The sequence below is a fragment of the Lucilia cuprina genome, chromosome 2 (assembly GCF_022045245.1).
Source record: "Lucilia cuprina isolate Lc7/37 chromosome 2, ASM2204524v1, whole genome shotgun sequence".
Taxonomy (NCBI): domain Eukaryota; kingdom Metazoa; phylum Arthropoda; class Insecta; order Diptera; family Calliphoridae; genus Lucilia; species Lucilia cuprina.
This window is the reverse complement of record NC_060950.1, coordinates 24,394,506-24,412,926: the sequence shown is the minus strand read 5'-3', so window position 1 is coordinate 24,412,926 and position 18,421 is coordinate 24,394,506. Positions and strand designations below refer to the sequence as shown.

Sequence of the window (18,421 nt, the reverse complement as noted above, 5' to 3'; positions counted from 1 at the left end):
AAAACAAAAACTAAATAAATTCTATGTTAAATTAATAATAGAATTGTACTCGTAATATATTGTTATTATATAAATTATACAATTATATTTTAGTATAAATAATTAAACTAGCTAATTTTTTTTTTTTTTTGTATCAATTGGGACGAATTAATTACATGTTAATCCAAAAACACTATAAAACTTTACTGCAATAGCAAATCAGTTTCTAGAGCATTAGCAGCCATTAAATCGTTACCCAATTGAGATGTGGTGGCGGCTGAGCTAGATGTTTGTTTTGTTTCAAATTGTGTCGTTGTGTCGGCGGCGTTGACGCAGGAGGCTGTTGTCATACCAGAATTTTGGTTAAGAAATAAATCAAAATCGTAAAAACCATTTGGTGAGGTGATTTTATTTAGGGTTGGTGTTGAGGAAATTGATTTCGAACTTAAGTCTATGTCCAATAAACCAAGATCCTTAAGCAATTGATCATTTTCATTGGCTGTTTCCATCATTAGATTATCTGCTGGATTGTCTGTTAGGCTTACAATATCTTGTACTTTTGCTGGAACATTAAGTATAGGAGCTGGCTGTTCGACGGCTTCGAGACCGCAGATAACATCAGCACTATCATCAGCTGTCGTTGAATTTTTAGCTTTTGTTTTGGAAATTTGATTTTGTTCTTCTTCTTCGTTATCATCCAATTTTTGTGGCTCTAAAACACTGGATTTATACTGAAAGTCGGTATCTTTAAAATCTACCTCTATGGGAAATAGATTCGGTATAGTATCCATTCTATCGGTAATGGTCTTATTCAGTTTAGCCAAACTGTCGAGTAGATTTCTTAACTGCTTTGACAAATCATTGGCATGTTTACATTCCAACAGTTCCATTTTTTCCAAAACATCTGTTCTTAGTTTGGCAAATTTACCCCTGGCATCTTGACGACATCTTAATATTAAACGATATTCATAGTTACCGGTTTCAACGCGGTATAACGGTTCCTGTATGGCGGCAAAACTATGCTCCTCATCATCCATTTCTTTGACTTTTAAACAATAGGATAAATAGGTAAATTTGGCATCCATATAACGTCTTACAGTTAGTTTCGTATCGGGTATGGCCTTATGAAGATATGTGCCCAAATCATCGAGTATGGGTTTAATATTCTTAATCACATCCAAACCATCTTTCTCCAAATTACGATGTAATTCACCGAACATACGAAAAGCTTCGGAAGCTCTTAGCTGCGGTTCTCTAGTACTGATGCGCATAAAACAATCTCCAAACGCCCGATAAGTTTGCAAGAGATCATAATAGGCTTTGAGCATACGTCGAGCATGATCCACCATACCTTTGTACATCATTTCTGTGCCCTCCAATTCTTCTAAGCGTTTCACTAAAGAGTCATTGCATAAAATTGCCCTAGACAAACCCAATGTATCGGCCGTATTACTGGACATATTGTCCACTATACGATGTTTAAGTTTCTTTAATATAATATCCAAAGATTTTCCTCTTTCCGGATCGGCATGTAATTTATTGTAGTGTATGATTACTTGTTGTGTTGCTGTCTGTATCATCTTGGCCACTTGTACTTTTGTTTTACCTTTTACACTTGTATTATTTATGGCCAATAGCTCATCGCCGCTTTCTAAAGAACCTTCTCGAGCTGCTGGTGTACCATCAAATACCTAAAATTGGAATTTTGAATAGAATTTCATCTAGATAAATGATTAGAAAAAGAGAATAAAATCATTACCTGTACTATGTATAAACAAGGACATAAAGGAGCTCCTCCACCTATGCTTATACCAATTAGATTGGTATCATCTTTGACTACAACCACTGATTTGGTGCTAACGGTCATGCCCCTTAGGAATATAGAATTTTGGAATTATTGTTACGGTTTCAATCAAAAATATTATTACAAATTAATGATATACAATTTAAAAACATTGAAAAACAAGCGGGATTTATAGCGCAATAAAATAATAAGCTAGAATCAGAATCAGTGATTAATGTTATGTATCGGTATAAGTATCTTATTTTATAAATTATTTCTAATTAGACAAATTATACTAATAGTTTAATAATATTTACAATAAAAGAATTAAATGTTAATAACATTTTATTATGATAAACTTATTTCTATGCTAATCATGCAGTGCATTAAATTATTTATTACGATATTGAATGGAATATAAAGGAAGATGTGATCGAGTTTTTAATAAGAATTTCAAAATTTCCTTCTAAATCTCGATATACAAACAAAAAATATGGTTGACAAAAAAGTGTTATTCTAAAAACGTGTAAAATGAGATTTTCTATAAATTTATAATCTATATATATGTATATAAAAGAGTAGCGTTACTGACTGACTGTACATTCACGGGTAAAAAGGGGAAAAAACGGGTAAAACAGGTTTTCTTAATTATCTTACACAATATTAGTGATACAAGAAAAATTTTAAATGCACCTGTATCTACTCTTAAAATGAGCAGATGGGTATCTGGCACTTTTTTTGAAATTCGTACTTTTAAGGGGTAAAAATGTGTAACAAATGTGATTTTGGTACCTTTTGTTGGCCCTTTATAACTTTTGAACTAATTAACATAACAAAAATTTTCTAAATATTTTGAGTACATCTCCCAAAATTATGAGACAACTGTTTCGAACTTTTTTAAAATTCAGTCCTTTTTGGGTGTAAAAAAGAAAAAACTGTATTTATGGTACTTTTTTTTAGCACATTAAGAAAACTTTTTCGGTTCATTGAATTATTTCTATTAAATTACGGACTAACTCTGTAATAATATTATTGTAATAAAATTTTTGCTATTTCACTGGTGAAAAAAGTACCAAAATGGAAAACTGGAAATTTTATTTTATTCATACTCATTGAGCCAATTTTTATGAAATTTCAAAAAGTAGTTTATTTACTCACACAAAATAAGCTATTGGTATATTATTTTGGAATTCGAGTACTAAGGCCTATATAGGACCAAATTCGAGTAAATTGTTTGGTACCTTTTGAAAACACACAATTTTTCTCGAACAAATGAATGCAGATTTGAATCATTTGAGTTATATCTGTAATATATAGATTTAAATACGGAACATTTTGTAAACTTAATTCTCGAAAAAGTATATTTCTAAGCGAAAAGGGGAAACATTGTACTCTTTTTATTAGTACTTTCCACTTAGGTAAACTTTATTCCACTTTTGGTACTTTTTCTTCCTTCAAATGATAATCTATGTATGTTCCATAATATGAAATAAAAACACATGATTATACACAGTCCTCATTAAATAAGATTCTTTAAGAGACAACTTTGTAGTAATTTTTATCTCATAAATTGTACTTTTTTAATTTTCTAAAATATCCAACATTAATTTTAACATACATGGTCTTGATTGAATAATAATCTGTAAGTGGGAACTATTTAGAACTTTTCTATTCTTCAAATGGTACCCTTTAGATTCTTTATAATAATTAACCGAAACACACGGTCCTTATTAAATGAGAATTTATTGAGAAAGATTTTTGTACTTTTTCGTTTTTCCGATAGTACTTTTTGACATTTTTGCGATATTGGACATAGTTAGTGTAGCGAAGCACCCAGGGTATGCTAGTTGTATATATCGCGAATAGATTTTTTTGAGTTGGCCTTTTTTTTTTAAAAAAAAAAGTGTCCCCACACATTTGTCATTTTAATCTTGTAATCGATAAAATTATTCATGAATCATAATTGTAAAACATAATTTATAAAAATATGTTTTTAAGAATCCGGTCAAATATTGCTATTAAATCTGCAACTATTTTTCTTTAATCTCTAGCAATACTAATACTAAAAATAAATAAACACTCGTATTTGCATTTCAACAAACTACCACTTACAATCTTTCTAATTCAAACTTTTGTTTAGCAAGTTCACTAAACCTATCGGCCTCAAAAGCAGACGCAGTATAAACGACGGTCGCAGTCACATCATTTGAAAGTAAATTATCATCGACAAGTTGACAAACGGTAGCAGGTGAATCATCAGTATCTAACGTTAATGACGATTCTTCTGTAGTGCCAGTATTAGTGGAATCATTGACAGAAGCTAGTTCCGCAATTGGTGGTGCTGTTGATGACATGTTCAGTAATTCACCCATTTTAGGTTCAAATGGATCCGTACATATCGGTGTTATGTCAAAGCTTTGAAGTAAAAACACAATGTAGGTTAAAATGCTGATATCGTTCACCCACATTTCGTACATATCAAATGAAAAATTGTTTTTCGCAATGAAAGTATTACTTACGATAAGGCCTCTATGGGTAGTAAAGGTGTAGTAGTATTGTCTTCCATTGCTGATTTTGAACTTTTTTTATATTTTTAATTTGTATACAATATATTTACAATTGTTTTTGTTTTTTAATTTCGTTTAATTTTTTTTTATAAATAATATAACAAAAAAGATGTATAAAAAGATTTTGTGTGTTTTGCAAAAGAAATAAGAATATATTGTAAGTATTGATTTGTAACCAACAACATAACAAAAAAAAAACACAACAACGAAAATTTACAAGACACTCCAGTAACACTTATACACATGCACACACTCTCTCATGCCCATGCAAAATTTAGAAAATATTTAATCAACCACCCCATCGCAAACAAGAACATTCAACATATGTTGAATAATTATATTCGGTACGAGTAAAGAAACAAACATAAAATAGTTAAAACTTACATTTTATCTTCTTCGAAGAAGAAATCATCATCTAAATCCGTTAACATTTTGTATATTTAATTTGTTTTTAATAAGAAATTCCAATATGAACCGTTAAAAATCAACAAAAAAATTGTTAAAAATTATAGTTTTTCTTTTTGCGGAAACACATGAGAACAATATAGCACAGAAATGAAGTATACTTTTCGGGGAGCATTTACTGATAACAAAAATAATAGAAAAAATATAAACATTCACAATAACAATGACAGTTGTCAATATAAATAACTGAAAAACAGAGATGTTAAATGTGTAAATTAGTTTGCCACAGATAGTGTTGTCAATAAGATAGATAGATAGATAGATAGATAGATAGATAGATAGATAGATAGATAGATAGATAGATAGATAGATAGATAGATAGATAGATAGATAGATAGATAGATAGATAGATAGATAGATAGATAGATAGATAGATAGATAGATAGATAGATAGATAGATAGTATTGTTATACATACGATGTACATATAGTCTGTGCCTTAAAATTCTATCGAAACAATTATGATCAAAATCATGAAATCAAATCGGAAAATTTTCAGCCGTGATACACGGTTGTCAGATCTTACAACGTTGTCAGTAAAATGTTCAGAAAATGTCTAACAATCGTCCGAACTTAAAATTTTTCCTTTGAAACGTTGTTAGCATTACTGACAATATTGCAAGACAAAATTTGTAAGTTGACACTCTTATTAGACATTTTCTGCACATTTTACTGCCAACGTTGTAAGATCTAACAAAAGTGTATACATAGCATAATTAAAAAAAATATTTTAGATAATTTGAAAATATGCAGAATCAAAAACTTTTTGAAATAATGATACATACACACATACATATATAATAATTTTCCCAATGTTGTTAAAAATAAAAACAAAATACATACACTCTGTTATAAACCGGTTTTGAAGCCATTTAAACAGTATATTAACTGCTTACAGTCTGTAATAGAGAGTTTCTTGTAATAGCAATTTAGCCAGACAAAACACAAAAACAACTTGTTGCTATAGTGACCGGATTTGGATACAAACAAAACACTGAAAACATTAGATTAATAATAATAAAGTTTTCTATAAATATATAGAAAATAAATATTTTCTTTTAATAACTTGAAGATAGTTTTACAAAAAAAAAAAAAAAATAATATTCATAATGGATTGGGCAGAAGAATTAAAAATGTCCATTAGAAAAGTTAGTTATTATAGAATTTTAATCAAGTATTTTACTTATTGTATTTTCCTATTGCAGACAACTGCTCGTAAAGGACGTCGCTCTAAAAGTCGTGATGTACTCAAAGACTCCGCTCAAACCTCTGCTAGTGTTATGAACAATTCTAGCGGCCAACTGGCTGGCTCAAATAATCCTGATTTATCCATTGATATAACGCTGGATATGAAGTCGTCTGCGGAGCAAAATCAACAACTTTCAGCGTCTACAAGTAATAATATATCGTCGGCACAAACAAGTGGCAGTTTTGCTGGTGGTGGTGATATATCAAGTGCCTTAAATTCTTCATCAGACTCTAAACGTCCTCCAGTGTTAAGACGAATATCGGGAGGTTGGGCTGATTCGGCTGTGGGTAATAAGTTAAAGTAGGTATCAATAGGATTATTACTTATAATCTTAAATCGTCTATAAAACAATTAAATTTCAGATCTAAGAAGGGATCTTTTGAAGAGTAAGTTTATATTTTTTTCTATATTTCAAATTAATTTTTTATTGTACTTGCATCTCGTTTATCAGTGATCGTTTTGGCTTTAAGTCATCCGCTAACAATTCGCCAACTGATGATATACCCATTATACCAGATTTGGATGACATTAAAGATGACATGTTGATGAGTGAAATTGCCGAACCACCTTCGTAAGTGCAAATTTATAATAAAATAATGAAATTGAAAATATAATTAAAAAAATCAATATATTTAGAGTTGCAGTTAATCGTGTCGTTACTTTAAAGGAGTTAAATTCAGACTTATTGGCTCAGAATGCATTTTCGGCTATTGAAGATGTTGATTTATCTATTTTAACGAAATGCTTGCAGCCTCAAGAATCTTTAGATGAAGCTGACGAGGTATGGGAATGGGAAAAACTTTTTACGGATGTAGTGGCGGAAATAAATGCCGACAAGCCACTGGAAAATAAAAGGAAAAATTTAGAATTAAAACCAGATGAACTGCCTAAACCAAATAATGATTAACTAGAGAGACATACTCTGTAATTATTTACATAACTTATTTATGTTTTTTTATTAAATACTTAATTACATTATTATTTTACGATTTTAAGTTACAATATTTAAAGAAAATACATGTCGTCTACTACTTAGTTTAGAAAGGTCAACATTTTTTAAATTTCATTTACCTTCTGGGCAATCAGTAAGTCCAAATGAATGTGACAATATTTATATTTAAAAAAATTCCCAAAAAAATAATCACAATAAAATAGATGATAGTAATAAACTATAGTCTAACATCCACTGGTGTGGCCGCAGGCACTGGCGATTCATTATTGTTAATGCTGCTGCCAGTGGTGGTAACGGTGGCATCTTTCTCCAGCAAAACCTTTTGTAGTTTTTCATCATCTATCAGACCATATTCGTCGGTGTAACCCATCAGCATGCAAACCATTGGCGACTCAAATACCAAAATATACTGACAAGTTTTAGGTTCCAAGAGATACATGGAAACAGCCGTAGGATTCATTGAACCCAAACCGCTGCAAGTCAATTTAACATCAACTTCTCGCGGCAAACCGGTACGATCACATTTCGAACCTTTTTCATAATGATGCCAAATAGAAGATGATTGCTCTTGTGGCCTCTTATCCGGATTCATTTGTATCCACTGACGATGAGCCTGGGTATCAAAGTGGCCTAAAAATAGTTCAGTTTCCGACTTTTTATCTTTGTGAAATTGTCGCACATAGTTGCCATAACAAAATTCATACTTCCACCAACCAGATCCCTGTTTAATGGAAATTTATGTAATAAATAAAAGTTTTCTTTTATCTTCTTTTACTTACCCCAGTCAAACAAGTTGTGCCCTTAATAAATTCCAAAAGTGGTGATATGTCAGAGACAACCGGTGAAGTAGGCGGCTGTTTAACTACACTACTTTCACCGGTAGTGCCCTCTTGTTGCATTATTAAACCATTACCACGTTCCTTGATTAAACTAAATACCAATTTATCAACATCATCACCTAAACGATTCATAAAAACAAACCGTTGATCGTCATTAGTTTTTTGCACCAGTGTAGAGGCAGCGTCATTACCTTCTTTTGCCATTGGTAAATCATCGAAAGACAATTGCATATCACTCAATTCTTGACGCAACATACTCAAAGGCTTATTAGGCTCTGTGGGAGAATTGTAGCATTTAATAGGCACCTCTTTATACTCCTCCGGATGAAAAGCCAAGAAGGCACATAAAGCAGATGTTAGAATTATGGCTTCATAATTACACGATGAGGTCTCTTTGAATGAATAAATTTCATTCTTGCCATGTGGATAACAGACATAACGCAAAACAGTGGTACGTGGAGCATTAATTATATCACAAATTGTGCCGCCTGTTAGTACCATTTCAAAGTAAGGATAATTTATGTTGTCGATTTTAGTTGTTTTATATTTGATGGGGCCAGCTTTGCTCTTCTCTTCCCACTCTTCTTCCAATTTCTTAAAATCTTCATCATTCCTTATGCCTAAATAGTATTCTTGAAATTTAACAGCTTTACCCTCACGTTCTTCGTGATATTGGCGTACATGATAGCCATGGCAAATTTCATATGACCAGTAGGCCTCAATGCGATAGGAACAACTGGGTTTGGTAAACATGGGAGTAAGCAGAATAAGTGGATCTGAAATATTTTACATTTTACCTTTAGTTTCGTAAGAATGGTGTTTTTCATTAAACTACTCACTTATATTTCCTTTATTATAGATTTCCTCTTCTTTTGTTTCCTGGACATTGGGTATGACACAATCATATTTTTCATGTTCATGGGTATAAAATGTTCGCACATGTTCTTTGAGTTCCTAATATTTTATAATCATTATTAATAAAAAGTTTTTTTTTAGGAATTTTCATCCCTCAAATACTTACAGGATTTTTATCGAAATCCGGAACATCAAAATCAATTTTGTACAAAATTGTATCATCAAAGTCTTTGGCATCGTGCGCTTTGGCTAACCAATTGTAATTAGTGACTAGTAGCAGCCATGTTAGCAAATGCATATAATATCCCTTTTCCAACATTGTACGAGACAAATAAATTAATTTAAATCATTAATTTATTTGTTTTTCCTTTACCAGTTCTATTGTTTTTTCGGCTACGTGTTTTTTCCTCTTTTCGATAGATTTTTATTGTCAAATGTCAAACTCTATTGTGAATTATTTGTTTTGATTTATTTTGTTATTGTACTGTATAAACTAATTAAGAGGTTTTAAGCAGCTGCTGCTTTCAGTAATACACAAACTAGAGAAGACCAGAGACTTGGACCGATTCGGCTTAAGCCGACTAAGCCTAGCCGCCGAACCAAAAATGTCAAAGCCGCGTTTTCGCGTTTTTACGCGTCTAATTCGAGTCGCTGCTACTTCAAACCAGCTTCGTTGACATCAAACCAGCTTCGTTGACGTCAACCTTTTTACATTGTATGTATGTCATACCGTAAAGGGCTAGGGTATCGAACATGTGTATTTGAAATGGGAAGTGCAGTTGATGTTAATTCTGCCGACTGCGAAAAGAAATTCTGCTAGAATTTTTTGCGCCAAACTGTTTTCTGCATGTGTGTGTGTGCAAATAAATAATTGTTTACTAAAAATTGAAATTAATAAGATTGTATGCTATACTACTATAACGGGAGTCATTGTGCAAAGAAACAGCAAGTTTTGGGTTTAATTTAGTTAAATTGTTAATAACTATGTTGTAAATGGTTTTCCAGGCGATGTTTGTTTTTGTTTAATACCCAAAAGTGTTTATTGAAATCTAGATTTGGCATATTTGTGAGATCTAGAAGATTAAAAAATGTAAGTAAATGGTGTTAATTAATTATTTATTTGTTTATAAAGAACGTCTTTATTTTCAAGAAAGAGGAGTCATCATGATGGTCTCCTGGAAAAATGCCCACAAGAGAGTGGAAATTGTATACCTCCCTATTCATCTAGGCAGGTGGTGGTCGGTCGGCTAGTGGTGACATGGTATTACCTAGAGGCAATGGACGGAAGCTGATTACCGCATTTAGGGGGTAACCTTGGGATACATACTTATTATTATACCATTGATCTCAGCAGAATCACTAACACACACCCATAATAGAGCGCGATGTCTGGTGTGCCTTTCAGTAAAGCTCTTGTTGTCTTCAAACACTATGGTGGCCGAATATTTACAAGAAACGGTTTTAGCTAAAGAGCTGAAATATGGACAGGAGGTTGGTCTCCCACCAAATAGATCCACTAAGACGGGATTTTTGGAAATTCGGATGATTAGGGGTTTAAAAATGGTAAATTCGTTAACCTCATATCTCCTAAACTATAAAAGATACAAAAACAGTTTAAAGCTTATCGTCGTTCATTTTCGACTTTTTGCATTTAGTTAAAAGTCGATTTTTCGACTTTTAATATTTTATAAATAGTCGACTTTTCCACTTTTTTCGACTTTTTCCGACTATTTTCGACTTTTTCCGAAGCCAGAAGCGTAAATTTATAATGTTGCCATTTAACATTATATTATTATTATTAATAAAAAAATTGTATTAATATTTTTTCTATTTGTTGTAATTTTTTCGACTTCTTTCTAATTTCGACTTTTTCTGACTTTTCGACTTTTTTCGAATTTTTCCGTCTATTTTCGACTTTTTTCGACTTCTTTCGACTTTTTTCGACATTTTCCGACTTTTCGACTCTTTCCGACTTTTCGACTTTTATTTACAAAGTCGACTTTTCGACTTTTTTCATAGACGATAGTCGTGTTATCGACTTTTCGAAAGTCGACTTATAGAACCCTACTTAATACGGTTTTAAAATGTCGCCATATTTTGTATAATTTACAGAAAATTTTCGCTAAATTTATGGAATTTTACAAACCAAATATGATAGGTCGTCAAACAGTACCGAAAGGGAATAAAAACGGAAATTTGATTTAATTCAAAGTCAATTTAGATACAATTTTTAGATATAGATACTACTTAAACTGGGAATATGTTTAAACGGACATTAACTGATGATTTTGTTTTTTCACTCAAAAACATAAACAAAACAGCTGTTATAATATTGATAAACCAAATAAGAAAATTTACTATTTGCATAAAATATTAAGTTTTTTTCCTCCAAATTCATTATTATTTAATTGTTTTTAATGATTACAGTCGTAACTCAGGTCTGAGTTGGGGAACAACTTTCGCGTCATCGCCCTTATTTTATAAGGACGGTCAGGCTTGTATTTGTTGTCAAGCTTTCGACAGAATTGAATCTCAATCGCACCAATTAATTTTGTTACTCCGTATAACTGTTTCCAAGTTATGCATTGTTTGCATTAATTGCGTGCTTTCGTTTCACTTACCTCATTGTGGTTATTTTGAATTAAACTGGTGGAAACCATATAATACTTTGGATTTATAATTTGTTCAGGGATCCAACTTCCTATATGAAGGTATAGGTCGATTGGGGGACTCTCTCCGAACTTTAAGAGGGGGTTTTTGAGTTGAGTTAAATTTCAATTAATAATCCGATTAGTTAATCTAAAAATAAATTGATTATAAAAACATAAACAATGAACAGCTGTTTTTAGCAAATATCACTTTTATAAAATATAAAATTTTAAAAATAATATAAATAAACATTTTAAACAATAATAATATCGATAAAAGAAATCAGAAAATTAATATTTACTTAAAATATTAAGTTTTTCTTCTTCTGAATTCATTATTTTTGTTTTTGTTGATTGTGTGTTCTCACTTATAACTTAGGTTTAATTGACCAATTACACTCAGTTAAACTTAGATAATAAGTAACTTTACCGATTACTGAAAAACATATATTAAACCAGGTTTAACCAAAGAATTAAGATTATTTTTATCAGAAAAAACCCGCTCTATCTTAGTCTCAAAAGACCGCCCTAAGTTATTCATAACACGGTATGACAAAATTTACAAATTTTTTAAATTTTGAAGTTTAAAATCTATTACAAAAGCAAAAATGGTTTTAAAGATTAACCCTACATCGGTGGTACCTAAACGTACTGTTAAACGAGGCTGTTCTGTTATCATCAGAAGATAAAATTCGGTTTAAGCGTTGTTCAATTCTAAGTATAGTTTGGTCTCGGGGGTTCTTTTTTAAATTTTGTTGACCTGTGTTTTTTGAGATAATTATCACGTTTATTATGATGTAATTTTATCCTAAAATTATTTATTTTTTTATAAAATCTTGTAATAAAACTTAAAACGTTTTAATATGTTTTTGTTACGAATTTAGTCACGTAGCAAACATTTGTTTTGCTAAATATTAAAAATACTAGAACAAAAACAAACACACGCTCTATACAAATCAATAAATATTTAATTAATAAACATACACATACTCGAAAAAAATGTTAATACAAAATGTTTTTTTTAATAAAATGTGTTTAATATTTAACAAGACGCAATTAAAACAATTCGAGAGTAAAGAGAGTGAGAGAGGCAGAATTAGTTTATTTATATTTATATACAAACAAATATAAAGGTCTACGACAGGTTTATTAAACTACGTTTATTTAAATATTTAAAAGAAAATGCTAAAGTTGCAATAAATTTAGCTGATATAAACAAAATTCATACCTACAAATTTATATAGGACTAACACGTATCGGTATTAATGGAATATTTTTAATAAAAACAAAAAAATATCTCCTCTTTATAAATTAAAAACGACCTTGTGATGCACATTTTCTAAAGGGCCAATCTTTAGGTAAAGGATTAGGAAATCAAATTAAAATTAATCCTCAAAAGTTGTTTTTAAATACTCAGGGCGGGTTTTTCAGATAAAAATAATCTACATTCTTAGTTTAAACCTAGTTTAATATATGTTTTGTGTGTTTTCAGTAAACAGTAACGTTACTTATTATCTTAGTTTAAACTTAAGTTATAAGTGAGAAATCACAATTATCTAAAACAATAAAACAATGATTTCGGAAGAACAAAAACTTTATATTTTAAGTTAATTGCAATTTTCTGATTTGTTTTGTTTTAAATGTTTATTTAACATTTTTCTAAAATTTTCATTTTACAAAAGTATTATTTGCAAAAAAAGATGTCCATTGTTTATGTTTTTGAGTGAAAAGTTGACAGTACTGTCAAAGTTAACTGAACTTAAATCCATAACTGAAAAACACAATCATCCGTCTAAATTTGTTCCGAGTTTAATCTAAGAGCCTAGTTTAACTGAGTAGTAAGAAACCCGCCCTCAATCAGCTAATTTTATTTGCTAGTTTAAACGCCCAATGGAGGCGGTTTAAACTTAAGCAAGAAATGCAAAAGTGTAAACAGCTGATGTCAAAAATATCAATACAGTTAAAAAAACATTAAAATGTTTGATTTATCGATTATTATAAATTATGGGGACTTCACAATATATATTTTTTGTTTTAAATTTGAAGTTTTCCTTTTAAACTCTGTAGTTTGTTGGCGGTGTATTAAACACTCAAAATGCCAGGTTATCCCACGTTGGTTCTGAGAGAGCCATCCAATCGACCTCTAGCTTTATATAGGAAGTTGGAGCCCCGAACAATTAATTAATCAAAAGTATTATTTGGTCTCCACCAATTTAATCAAACATAACCTCTAACAAGGTAAGTTAAACGAAAGCACGTAAATTATGCAAACAACACTCAACTTGGAAAAAGTTTTACGGAGTAATACACTCAATTGAGACGCACCAAGACTGAGCGTCCTTAAAAAATAACGGCGATGACGCGAGCGGGGAATAACGCTCAGACCTGAATTTCGACTCAAAAAATTTAAGTTTTCATTAATTTTCTTTTTTTCGGGTTTTAATTAGGATGGCGGTACATTAAGCACTCATATTGCCAGGTTATCACACGTTTGTTCAGAGAAAACCCCACCAAACGACCTATACCTTCATATAGGAAGTTGGAGCATTCGGAGTTAATTTCATCAAAAGTATTAATGGTCTCCACCATAAAAAAGTTTTAGAGTTTTAATGGTCTCCATCAGTAAATATTTGAGTTTAAATTGTCTCCACCAGGTTATATAGTGAGTAGTTTATGGTCTCCACCAGTTAAAAACATAACCTCACTCTGAGGTAAAACGAAAGCACGCGTTTAATGAAGACAACGCATAACTTAGAACAGTTATACGAAGTAGTGCATTATATTAGTGCGGGGTGAGAAGTAATTCTGTCGAAAGCCCAGCAACAAGCACAAGCCTGACTGTCCTTAAGAAATAAAAACGATGACGTGAGAGTTGATCCCCAACTCAGACCTGAATTACAACTGAATTTTCTTCTTGCATTTACAATTGTTTTCATCTTTTTTTTATAAAACATGCATTGTTTTGATAACAAACATGGACGTTTTCAGTTGTTTTGTATGGCAACACTGCGAAGTTTAATCTGTACTCAAAAACATCAAAGGAGATTAACATCAGAATCAAAATATATTCAGATTAACTAATCTGTTTTTTAATTGTCATTTGATTGCCAATTCAAAAACCCGTTCTAAATCGGTTTAATTTTGATAAGTTTTAGATTTATATTGAACATTTAGGAGGTTTTTTAATTATATATAATTATAATTATATAGTCAAAGAAATAGAATCGATAATATATTTAAAATTCTAAAAATTTATTTTTTTAAACAATTTAAAAAGTATTTTTATGGAAAAATTATATATATTTTTACCAAACACATTTTGAAAATTTTAATATAAACTTTTTAACATTATATTATGAACATATTATATTTGTATAGGTATATGTTTTATTAAAAGCAATAAATAAAAAAATAAACTGCCTCAAGGTATAAAATCATAAACAAATACTAAAATAAACTTGTATAGAAAATAGAAGTTTACAAAAAATATAAAACAAAACAATAAAAAATAGCCGGCTTTTTACATTTTGTTTTTACCCTTATCTTCTAAATAAACAAAAAAGAATAATAAAGAACTATAAATATTTTTTTTACGTATTATGTATTTGTTTATAAGTAAACATATATGAACACAATATTATTTCTTGTTTATAAACTTTATAAATAAAATACATGTGTCCATGTGGAAGATTTTTGCGAAAAAAAACAACTAATGTCATACGTCGGGTAAAACACGTAGACCAAAGCATGAAAATTTAAGATTTTTCATAAATTTTTTTTTATAAAAATTTCGATTTTTTATGAATCTTTTTTAACAACTTTAAAACCTTTTTGAATATTTTTGGAGAATTCCGAGATTGTTTTCGGAATGATTAGAGATTATTTTCCGAGGATACCTTAAACAAAAATTTGAGTTTTATTATATAGAGCAATGAATTTTTAACTTAGTTTTTTTTCAGTAATCATGATTACTGCAGTAAAGTTACATAGACCTGGTCCACACTAGGAAACTTTTGTTGAGAAACTTTTTCTTAATTCTCTTTTGAAGTTTCCTTAATGTCCACACATATAAACTTTTGTTTCAGAAACTACGTATTAATTGAATTGATTTGTTGTTGTACGAATGAGAAGAATAACAAAACAAAACAAGTTTCCGAGTACGAGAAACTCCGTACCGCGAGAGAGATGAATGATATGCTTTCTCTTTCTCTCTCACGCAAAATCAAAAGTTTCCCAAAAAAAGTTTCCTAGTGTGGACCGGCAGTTATTATCTTAGAGAGAGTTTCTTACTACTCAGTTAAATTAGACTTAATAACTTGCTGTTAGATTAAACTCGTAACAAATTTAGGCGAACTTTAACCGATGATTGTGTTTTTCAGTTATGGATTTAAGTTCAGTTAACTTTGTTAGTATTGCCAACTTTTCACTCAAAAATATAAACAATGAATAGCTGTTTTTTACTTTTGTAAAATGACAAATTTTGTAAAAATGTTACATAAATATTTAAAACAATAATAAATAAAACAAATCAGAAAATTGCAATTTACTTAAAATATTAAGTTGTTTTTCTTCCGAAATCATTGTTTTATTGTTTTTGTTAATTGCGTGTTCTTAATTGGCCAATAACACTCAGTTAAAACTTTTAATATTTTTCTATGTTACAAACATTAGCACAAACCCTATATACCCTTCCCACTAAAGTGGTGTAGGGTATAAAAATTTTCTTTCGCTTTTAGAGAAACTGGCAGTTAAAAATATATTAAATATAAGAAATTTTTGTCGAATAATATTTTACTAATCTTGAAAATAAACTAATTTTCTCAATCATTGTTCGATGCTCATGAATCATATTCTGATAGAAATCGATAATCATTTGTGATTTTTACAAAAATTAAAATCAACAAAAAAAAACTGGTCACCCCATTGGAACGTTTTACATAAACAACAACAACATGAATTTTATTGTGAGTCATATGGTTTTGCAATTCTTTGTCTACTAGTAGTGGCAACACCTTTTTAAAACAAATCAATCAAAAAAGTTTATTTTACTCAACCTTTAACAAGTTTTTATTAATTTTAAATAAACTAGGAAGTAAAAATAATATAAAATGATTTCTACCAGTACTTCAGACTTTATTAAAATAAATATAACAAATTCCAAGACGGATAATATTGCATTTGATATTAAATTTCCAAAATCAATGACAGTTGGTGAACTCAAGAATAAATTGCAAATTATCACTGGTGGTAATGCCGGCACCATGGTGGTTGAACTACTGAAAGGTGAGCAATTAATGACGTCACTGGCTGACGATTCCATGATGTTGGGTGCATTGCCCATAGAACCAGGCATGAGATTTCATGTTAAAGATAACTTTTGTTGGGATTTGAGTGATGAACCGGTGGAAAAGTTTGTTTTGGCCGAATCAGAATATGATCAGAAAGAAAATACGGTGAGAAGTTTCCTCAAACGCAACCGTATGGGCAAGTACAACGAAGAGGAACAACAACGAGAAGAGGCCAAACGCAAGGAGAAGGAAGAACTGGAAAAGCAGAAGGCTGCATTATGCACAGTAGGTTCACGCTGTCAGGTTACAGTTAAAGGTTGTCCCACCCGTCGTGGCACTATCATGTATAATGGACCTTTGGAGGGTAAATCTGCTATATTTATTGGAGTTAAATATGATGAACCATTAGGCAAGAATGATGGTTCCGTACAGGGTCATCGTTATTTTACTTGTCCACCTAATTACGGTGGTTTCGTTTCGCCACTTGCCGTAGAAGTAGGTGACTTTCCTGAAGAAGATTTTAATTTAGAAGATGAAATCTAAATGAATGGCATAAATCTATAAGAAAATGTTTGGAGTCACAAAATAAATCTCAGTCACAAAATAGAAATATGCATATTATACTTGTCGTAGAGAATACATATTTTCTGTTTTAATAAAACAAGCAACAAAAAAAAAAAGGAAACGTAATTAAGAATGACCTCTTTTTTCTTTAGCTGCTTCACAATTAGTAGATAAGATTTTAATTTAGTATATAAATACTGATATTATTAATAATTATTAAAAATAATAAATTTAAAAACAACTTACAAAGTATTTTGCAATTTTTTACAATATTTTTGAATTAAAAATGTATGTTTCTTTTAGTTTTAAATTTTTAATTAAAAAATAAATTTACTCATCACCTAATGCATTTCAATATAACGGTGTTTTTATAATAAAATTTTACATATTCTTTTTCTTTGCAAGGCCCATATGAATTAAAAACAACTAGCACAAATTATCATTGACGAGCAAATCAGATTCAAGCTCTAATTAAAAGAAAAACGATTACAATTGGAATATAGTAACCGGTATTTTAAAGACACCCTTTGTCCGTTTGAGGCTCGCTGCCGTCCGAAAAGCTTTGGGATTGATTTGTTTGTTTGTTCTTTAAGTTACTTAGTTTCGAAAACTAAGATTTATTTGGCCAGTAATTAAAATTATACAACGCCATCACCAATTCTAGCTAGAAAAAACTAGCTCATATGTTTCAAATTAAAAACTTAGGTTAAGTTAACACGATTGCGCATGGCCAATTATGCACCTCAAGAAAAAACTGTAACTCGGTACAGTTATCTGACGTCACACATTAGCCAATGCTGCTTGAAACGTAAAACTCTCGAAGGCAGAGCAAAAAGGACGGCCTGATTACCCTTAAGCGATAATGGCAACGACGCGCGACGGTCTGCCTCCACCCAGAGCTGAATTACGAATGTGGGATTGATTTGTTATAAAAAATTATTTAAAACCCTGTGGAATTTGTTCTATTTTCTTGTGTTGCTGAATTGACAGTCCTTGGCCATTATCCATTCTGATGATAAAAACCGTTTGAAACATGTTTCGGTAGAGGCTTCTACTAATCACGGTACATTTCTAATAGATAGATAGAAAGACAAACAGACGACTTATAGATAATTAGATAGATAGATAGATAGATAGATAGATAGATAGATAGATAGATAGATAGATAGATAGATAGATAGATAGATAGATAGATAGATAGATAGATAGATAGATAGATAGATAGATAGATAG

At 30.5% G+C, this 18,421-nt stretch overlaps 4 protein-coding genes and 1 long non-coding RNA gene across 7 annotated transcripts in view; 3 read left to right on the top strand and 2 right to left on the bottom strand.

Moving 5' to 3' along the window:
- Nucleotides 1-31: 31 nt before the first annotated feature.
- On the bottom strand, nucleotides 32-5,776 carry LOC111679044 (PRKCA-binding protein). 2 transcript variants are annotated; one of them, XM_046946111.1, is made up of 6 exons: nucleotides 5,637-5,776; nucleotides 4,714-4,912; nucleotides 4,282-4,341; nucleotides 3,875-4,177; nucleotides 1,739-1,850; nucleotides 32-1,670 (listed from the first exon to the last, which is right to left on the bottom strand). In XM_046946111.1, exons 2-6 carry the CDS (start codon nucleotides 4,758-4,760, stop codon nucleotides 183-185), a joined length of 2,010 nt encoding a protein of 669 aa, XP_046802067.1. In that variant the 5' UTR covers nucleotides 4,761-4,912; nucleotides 5,637-5,776; the 3' UTR covers nucleotides 32-182. The 2 variants fall into 2 exon arrangements, with proteins under 2 accessions (XP_046802067.1, XP_046802070.1); XM_046946114.1 differs by lacking the exons at nucleotides 3,875-4,177; nucleotides 4,282-4,341.
- Nucleotides 5,756-7,092, top strand: LOC111679052 (intraflagellar transport protein 43 homolog). Its single transcript, XM_023440539.2, has 5 exons — nucleotides 5,756-5,941; nucleotides 5,999-6,342; nucleotides 6,405-6,428; nucleotides 6,494-6,613; nucleotides 6,679-7,092. The coding sequence occupies exons 1-5, from the start codon at nucleotides 5,903-5,905 to the stop codon at nucleotides 6,947-6,949; spliced, it is 798 nt and encodes a 265-aa protein (XP_023296307.2). The 5' UTR covers nucleotides 5,756-5,902; the 3' UTR covers nucleotides 6,950-7,092.
- Nucleotides 6,961-18,421, bottom strand: part of LOC111679041 (endoplasmic reticulum lectin 1) — a 21,967-nt gene continuing 10,506 nt past the window's right edge. Inside the window, exons 2-5 of the mRNA XM_046946120.1 lie at nucleotides 8,855-9,761; nucleotides 8,673-8,787; nucleotides 7,774-8,609; nucleotides 6,961-7,715 (exon numbers count right to left, since the gene is read on the bottom strand). Of these exons, the coding sequence (XP_046802076.1) occupies nucleotides 7,212-7,715; nucleotides 7,774-8,609; nucleotides 8,673-8,787; nucleotides 8,855-9,007 (1,608 nt within the window). The 5' untranslated portion in view covers nucleotides 9,008-9,761 and the 3' untranslated portion in view covers nucleotides 6,961-7,211. The remainder of the gene's footprint in view (nucleotides 7,716-7,773; nucleotides 8,610-8,672; nucleotides 8,788-8,854; nucleotides 9,762-18,421) is intronic.
- LOC124418779 lies at nucleotides 9,639-14,639 on the top strand. 2 transcript variants are annotated; one of them, XR_006940204.1, is made up of 3 exons: nucleotides 9,639-9,778; nucleotides 9,839-10,251; nucleotides 14,325-14,639. It is a non-coding gene; the product is annotated as an uncharacterized LOC124418779 (long non-coding RNA). The 2 variants fall into 2 exon arrangements; XR_006940203.1 differs by lacking the exon at nucleotides 14,325-14,639 and adding an exon at nucleotides 13,784-13,842.
- Nucleotides 16,356-17,418, top strand: LOC111679049 (tubulin-folding cofactor B). Its single transcript, XM_023440535.2, has one exon. The coding sequence runs from the start codon at nucleotides 16,445-16,447 to the stop codon at nucleotides 17,165-17,167; it is 723 nt and encodes a 240-aa protein (XP_023296303.2). The 5' UTR covers nucleotides 16,356-16,444; the 3' UTR covers nucleotides 17,168-17,418.

Coding starts and splice junctions, on each gene's coding strand:
- LOC111679044 (XM_046946111.1), bottom strand. CDS start 4,760: ATGTTAACGGATTTAGATGATGATTTCTTCTTCGAAGAAGATAAAAT. Junction 4,342..4,713: donor TTCTTCGAAGAAGATAAAAT/GTAAGTTTTAAC, acceptor ATATAAAAAAAG/TTCAAAATCAGCAATGGAAG. Junction 1,671..1,738: donor CTTGTTTATACATAGTACAG/GTAATGATTTTA, acceptor TTCCAATTTTAG/GTATTTGATGGTACACCAGC.
- LOC111679052 (XM_023440539.2), top strand. CDS start 5,903: ATGGATTGGGCAGAAGAATTAAAAATGTCCATTAGAAAA. Junction 5,942..5,998: donor TAAAAATGTCCATTAGAAAA/GTTAGTTATTAT, acceptor TTCCTATTGCAG/ACAACTGCTCGTAAAGGACG. Junction 6,343..6,404: donor GCTGTGGGTAATAAGTTAAA/GTAGGTATCAAT, acceptor ATTAAATTTCAG/ATCTAAGAAGGGATCTTTTG.
- LOC111679049 (XM_023440535.2), top strand. CDS start 16,445: ATGATTTCTACCAGTACTTCAGACTTTATTAAAATAAATATAACAAAT.